Source organism: Esox lucius, chromosome 5 (assembly GCF_011004845.1).
Source record: "Esox lucius isolate fEsoLuc1 chromosome 5, fEsoLuc1.pri, whole genome shotgun sequence".
Classification (NCBI taxonomy): Eukaryota; Metazoa; Chordata; class Actinopteri; order Esociformes; family Esocidae; genus Esox; species Esox lucius.
Window position 1 is genome coordinate 30,657,465 of NC_047573.1, and position 7,500 is coordinate 30,664,964.

General features: G+C 39.0%; 1 protein-coding gene across 1 annotated transcript in view; it reads right to left on the reverse strand.

Annotated features, from left to right (window-relative positions):
- Window positions 1-5,395: 5,395 nt before the first annotated feature.
- LOC114828676 (golgin subfamily A member 6-like protein 6) overlaps window positions 5,396-7,500 on the reverse strand; it is an 8,779-nt gene continuing 6,674 nt past the window's right edge. The window contains exons 4-5 of the mRNA XM_034292492.1: window positions 6,080-6,274; window positions 5,396-5,899 (exon numbers count right to left, since the gene is read on the reverse strand). Coding sequence (XP_034148383.1) covers window positions 5,507-5,899; window positions 6,080-6,274 — 588 coding nt within the window. The 3' untranslated portion in view covers window positions 5,396-5,506. The remainder of the gene's footprint in view (window positions 5,900-6,079; window positions 6,275-7,500) is intronic.

Genomic DNA, 7,500 nt, shown 5'->3' on the forward strand with positions numbered 1-7,500 from the left:
TATGCCTAGATGCGACAATGATACAAAATGGACTTCAAACAACAACATTTGACAGGCACAGACGGGGATTGAACCCATGCTCTTAGGTTTACGGGACCGACACCTTACCACTTGGCCACCATGCCAAGCCGGCAGAATGAGTGGGGTGTCGGGAGCATGGCAGCATTCAGTTAACATTTTGTTTATATAGGACTATTATTTTGAAGGAACTCTTATTTTAGGAAGAGCAAATGTTAATTGTTTGTAAATCCCCTTGAACAGTAAGTTGGTCTTGGCAGTTGAAATTGCTGCTGCCATAAGCTAGATTCCAGTGCAAACCATCTTAAGGTTTAGGCTATGGATGATAAATGCCTGTGTAAATTCTAACCCTATTGAAATTATTATTCAAAAGAAGTCAGTTTTTTCATTTTATTTTCCCCTTGTAAAGAAGACCTTTATTTTAATATTGGTCAAATTTTCTGAAAAAAAATAATATTTGACTAGAAGACTAGAATATTTGAGGGTATTCCGGGTAATATGTTTGACTAAAAGCATTTGTTTCTGTTTACTAAAAAAAGAAATCTGTGTCCAGTGAGGTTAGTTTCTTTTTAAATGTTACACAAATCATATATTATTGTGCACATAGATATATGTTTTTAGCAGATCTTTTTTCTAATTTCCCTCTAAATTGTATCATTTTATTTTCCTCTTGTAAAGAAAACCTTTAATATTCGTCAATTTATTTGTAAAAAAAACACTAATATTTGAGGGTATTCTGGGTAATACTAAAGCATTTGTTTCTTTAGATTGTGTCCAATGAGGTTAGTTTCTTGTTAAATGTTACACAAAACATATATTATTGTACACAGAGATATATGTTTTTAGCAGATCTTTTTTCTAATTTCCCTTGGTAAGACTGTACTTTTGCAGCCGGTCAGGTTTTTTGCCATGTGACTTCCTGTCAATTAATAATCAATGACCTTGTCATGTCCAATCCAATCGACAGCTTAAATTGTTTGTTAGGTCACACCTGCTCCCTTTTACAAAGTGTTAGTATTTCAGAAGATTACAAGCTTTCCAAGAGTACACAACACTGTGTATTCAAATCGTAAGTAGGCCTGTTGGGTTTGTGGGTAAGTTTAAAATGAAGCTGGGTATTTTAATGGGGATATTAGCCTATTTGGTAAATTGTGGTATATTTTGGAAATGTTTATAGATATAATAGGCCTAATTGTTGCAGCATTTCCTGTCAAAGGTGATCTAATGTAGCCTGTACACAGGAAATGGAAACTGTTAAACAAGCTAATGGAAAGCCACATTTTTGAAAACGGTATCATATGAAGGCAGACGTTTCACTAGGGACTTTTCCATTCCCCATTTCGAAATTGCATTATTGTCCGCCTCTTCCGAATCAGGACGACGTGCTTCAGCAACTGGCAGTAATTTCAGAGTGGCAGGCAGGCCAAGGCAACAAAATAATATTCAGAGGGTATCAAACTCTGACATCTCGCCTCTTTGTTTCATAATCGTTTCTGGTACTGGTATGTGCAGCTAAACTTCTTTGCAACAGAAGCTGCTTGCATGTGAGTTTTCCTGAAGCGAGGCATTATATTGCGTAGTGAGTGAGTGAGTGAGTGAGTGAGTGAGTGAGTGAGTGAGTGAGTGAGTGAGTGAGTGAGTGAGTGAGTGAGTGAGTTTGATTGAGCTAGTTAACCACATAATGTCTCTCAATGTTGTGCACAAACAGGTAAAGCATAGGTTGTCCGCTCTCTCATTGATATAGCGAGCTAGTTCCTGTTTCAAACAAGGTTTATGGCAGATAAAAACCAAATATCTTACAACTATTTTGTATGCGTTATTGTAGCTAGCTAATTTACTAATTGAGCTACATGAAGTTTGCTAGCTAGTTGATTAGTGCTGTGCAGGAGAGCTACGCTATAGACAGCTAACAAAGCTGTTTTAAGACCGGCTGTAGAACACTCATCTAGCATCAGTAAAGATTAAATAATCTAAGAGATTGACGACCGATATTAGGAGAGTTATCAGAATCAGTTATCTACCAAATTCTTTAATATTAAAACATTCTGATGTGCTTTCTTTTGTTTAGTTACACATTTGCTCTTTCCACATCTTTTATTCCTCAAAACATTGATTGACTGGCTGGTTTCTACAGTGAGCTGTTTCTTTTTTGTACTTTTTGACCTAATATTGACCTCAACACATACCAGTCTACTGAAGACTGTGGCAACACACAAACACAAAGACCATATAAAGCTTAATTTGTCAAAGAAAATAACTTTTTAGCTATTTGATATAATTAAGTGATGTTCTAGTACCACATTAGCAATTTAGCATGATCACTCCAGGATAAGGAGTTAGAGCAATGGCTGTTGTAAATGAGGCCACCACGTTGATGAATAAAAGTTCAAATGTCCTTTTGAAAACAGCAAAATTCGTAAATTAATTTCAAACATTTAGCCCGCAGTATTTCAAACTTTTTTGTCCTGTTAGATTCCAGATCAATTCCATGGCTAAAATAAAGGTTTCCATAAAATGTATTTCAAATTGACTAACAATATTTGTTTTATAGATGGCACGCAAACCTGGATTTATGCTGAGTGTTTTGTGCATGTCTCTGGGTGTGGAGCCTGTTTTTGTGTGTGTTCAAGTGGGTCTATAGTTAGTGACATTTGTAATTAAGTTCTGTTTGATTCCCAATTGAACCAAATGTTGTGTCCTAGGGCAAGGCAACCCCCCTTAATCTATTCCAGGAAAATTTACCTGTACTTATTGTAAGTCGCTCTGGATATGAGCGTCTACTAAATGACTAAAATGGATACTTGTACATATTTTTTATATTAATGCATTTGGTTTGTGTGTAAACACTTTTTATTTACAATCTTCAAAGTGGAGTAAAACAAAAATGGAAATTGATTCCTTTATTAGAAAATTGCTAAATTAGCAATAAAAATTATTTGACATAACTACTCAATTCTGGTAATGGTATGATTGTTATTAATGTACAGAAGTAACATCTCTAATTTATTATCTAGCTTGGCTAATTGTAATATTTTTAACTTAACCTTTCAAATGTTAATTTCCATTTTCAATGTGTAGCTTAGAAAAATGAAGCTTTGCACTATATAAGATGTCTGTGTGACATTCATCTTTTATTACACCGATGCTGAGAATGTTTGAATGTTGTTATTTAAGCTATTCAGCAAACAGTCAATTGACAGTGTGTCATTAGGGTTTCAACAGTATGCCAAAATCCTATTCTGTTTGTTCCAGTTCGCTGTTATTCTTCTGGCAAAAAACTGTCCTTTTTGCAAATTCCTGTGAGTTAAAATGGTGTAAAGGTATCCAAATTAATATAGTAAAGCGTCAAGAAACACAACTTCTGGTGCAGTGGACATGCCAATCAGCCTCATGGTGGCACAAGCCTGTGAAGTTTGACTTTTTGAAAGTTCACCACACCCATCCCTTTTGACCTAGTATTGGAAATCAGTCCATAGGTGTATCTCCTCACTATGACATTCTTTGCCACTGAGACCCAGAAAATCGCCATTATGGATTTTCAGCCTCCTTAGTTATTTTGAAAAACACTTAAACACTACTCATATGGCAGCAAATGACATATCTTGATGTAGTTTGACATTTGGTATTTATGTATGAAGATCTTCAAGTGTTGTATAAACCAGACCAGTATGTAAAAAACTACATGGGGTCACCATTGGACAGGAAAAAACATTCAACATTGGGTTAATGTTTGTACACGTGTGCAGTTTCTCTTACCCTACATACTAAATGCTGAAACCCACTAAATGCTGCTTGCAGCTTTAATTGAATTTTCAAATGTAAACTCAATTGCTTAGTTAGAGTAACATATACATTCCAAGGGTTTTCAAAGTTTCCTGTTGTCATTACTTGGTCCCCTTAATCGCTGCTTGCAGCTATACTTATAACTGTTCCTACATCTCTGGTTTCTCTTAATTTATGCACTGCCACCACTAGTAGGCGTTGTTTGATTGTGGTTCAAGATGGTTTTGTGTCTCCTCTAACTCTCTGCCTATTAACTCTGTGCGCCTTTATCTTTCCTTTCCAAAAAAGTCAAAAAGGAAGGTTTTAAGTGAGGAACAGAAGGGTTAAAATTAAGAGACCACTGTAAATTGAACACCTCTGTTCAAAGTTTTTGGAAAGGAAAGGCAAAGGTTCAGTGGTCTCTTAATTATTTCCAGAGCTGTTTATCTGTATAATTCTTCTTACTATCCCCTCTTAATGTTATGGACTGGGAGACGGCAGGAGTAACAGTGGCTTGACCGCAGCTCCGGTTTGCTCTCCCGGTCTGGTGGACTAGGCTGGTGAATCGGGGAAGAAGGACAAGTAACAGTGGCTTGTCGGTGGCTTGTCCCGATCCCACGGTTCTCAGACCATGCAGGAGAAAACAGAAGGACTGAAGAGAAGGGAAGGGTAACAGTGGCTTGATCGCGGCCCGACCTGACTCTTCAGTCCATGGACCACTCTTGGAACCAATCCTTTTTCCTCACAGGCCCCAATGTTCCAGATCAGACCCGTGCTTTAAAGAGAAATGGATGGTGTGTAGACCTAGCCTTTTAAAATATCACTTAACGCCCCCCCAGCGTGAGTTCCAGAATGTGATTATGACATCACAATACATTTCATCCACAGCTTCCCAAAAACACCACGCTGCTTACTAGTTATGCATCAAAAAAAAAATGCAATTATATTAGCAAACTAGTACCGGTAGTAATTCTGTTAAATATATTGAACAATTATTGACCCACTGTAAAAATAAATAAAAAAAACAAACATGAAATACAATTTAAATCACACACACAAGGTTAACTGTAAATATTTTGACCTTTTCATCTCCATGGTGTATAACAGCTATGGCCCTCTATACTGCTACTCATGTCTCTTTCTTTCCTGTCAGTTAAAGACTCATTAACCATAATATGAATATGTAGAACACACATCCTCACTGTTTAGGTTTTAAGTTAAACAGTTTTTCAATGTATCCTAATTCACTGGCTTTTTTATAAACTTTAAAACTGGTTCTGGTCAGTCCATTCTCTCACTGGGCCATACTGTTCAACATGGTAAACAACTTTCATAGGTACAAGGCATTTACCAAGTACCTTAGGTCAATCCAGCCATGATAAATAAGTTGTTTACCACCACCCCTCATGAATAATAGCTTTTCTACGAGTTACCAACAAACGTGTCCAACTATCACTCATTATATCCCAGACAGAACCATGTCAAATCTCCAGGCATCGTTGGGGTGCTACCACCAGGGTTCTTTCTTTCCTGTCAGTAAAAGAGTCATTAATAATAATATCGATTTGCAGAAAGCACACATTCACATTTTCTTTGGAATAAAAATGCATCCACTTTATTCCATTTTATAAATGCTAGATGTTAAACTGAGGCCAAAGGGAAATCGTGTGTTATCATTTCTCCACTGCTACAAGCCAGATTTGAGTTTGCTGAACTTGGTTTTGAATTACACAAAGAATAAATGAAAAACAAATGACTTGAATTTGTTCTTTTTCTTGGGAAGCAGTGCCTTAACCCTCTCCGCTTCCTCTTTATCTGCCCGTCTCTTCTTCTGCTCCTCAGTCATTCGCTCTTCCTTCCATTCCCTCTCCTTTCTCTCCCACTCCTCCCACTTCCTCTGTTCACTCTCCCTCTTCCTCTGCCACATCTCCTGCCTCTTCTGTAACTCCTCCCACTTCCTCTGCTCATTCTCCCTCTTCGTCTGCCTTCTCTCATTCATCGTCTCATCTATTTTCTTTAGGAAGTCTGCTTTCTTTTTCACCATTTGCTCTGTGAAGGACTGCTCTCTTGGCTTTTCCTCTCTCTCACTCTGTGCAGCCTCTGGCACTTCATGTGCTCTCTGGTAAAGAGGGGTAGAGAAACAGAGAGGAAACAATGTAACTGTTTGTTTATTGACACTTGAGATTCTCCTTAGTCCAGACTAGCCTGAAAAAGTCTTACATTACTTTGTGCTCTACAACACAAATAAATAAACAAATAAACATTCAAATAGAATGGTCCTGTCAAAATGTATCCTTACCACAAAAGGATCCTCTCTGGCTCTGGTCTGCTTGACACTTTTCATTGCATCCAGATTTTTGGTGCTCTGTTGAGTTGTCAAGTTCTTTGTCCCTGTCTGGAAATCTTGCATCCGAGATTCCTGTTTTTTTGGACTTCCCTGAAACTCTCGCACTCTCAGGATTTTTGCATTTGCTCCCTGTTTCTTTGCCGGGCTCTGAAACAGACAAAGAGATTGGACAATTTGATTTTATTAACAAACTGTACAATCAACAATCAATGCAAATGCCAACCCATTTTATTTGGTAACACTTCACTGGAAGAGTCCCAAACATCTATCTGTAGATCAGTGAAATGAAAACTATGTACACCCCCTCACCCCCCTCCACCACACTCACCCTCACCCCCCTCCACCACACTCACCCTCACCCCCCTCCACCACACTCAACCCTCACCCCCTCCACCACACTCAACCCTCACCCCCTCCACCACACTCAACCCTCACCCCCTCCACCACACTCACCCTCACCGCCTCCACCACACTCACCCTCACCGCCTCCACCACACTCACCCTCACCGCCTCCACCACACTCACCCCCCTCCACCACACTCACCCCCCTCCACCACACTCAACCTCACCCCCCTCCACCACACTCAACCTCACCCCCCTCCACCACACTCAACCTCACCCCCCTCCACCACACTCACCCTCACCCCCCTCCACCACACTAATCCTCACCCCCCTCCACCACACTCATCCTCACCCCCCTCCACCACACTCACCCTCCCAGATGGGGAGAAGGTGAAAATCAACCCGGATGTTCAAGAAAACTCTATTACATGGATCGTGTTGCACCGGTAAAGGTAAAGAAAACCGAAAGCACAGTGGACAAACACCATGAAGGTATACGCCCTGAAAAGAGAATGTAGGAAAGCGGAACATAAGTGGAGAAAAAATAAACTTCAAATCCACTGTGACATCTTTAAACAAAGCTTTTGTAGCTTCAACTATGAGTTACGCAGGGCCAGATAGCAACATTTATCGGGAATGATCAACAAGAGTTTCTTTAGTGAAAAAATCTAAAATATTAGACTGACCATCAGAAATACAGTCAAGCAATGACATGGTGCTGTCACTACAATAACAAAGTCATAACTTGGTTAAGTTGCAATTTAATACATTTGATCATAAATCCCTAGAAGAACAGTTCGACAACTAAAAGCTTCCACATGATCTCGACACACTGCCATCTGACTCTTTAAAAACTATTTTTAACTCCATAACAATGGATCTGCAGCAAATAGTTAATGTGTCTGAAGATTATAAACCGAGCAGGGCTCTTAGATCCATGAACTCAAGTCAGCTAGTAGAGCCCAGAGTCCAAAATAAAACATGGCGAAGCTGCATTTAGCACAGTTATGCTTCATACAAATACAATAAAC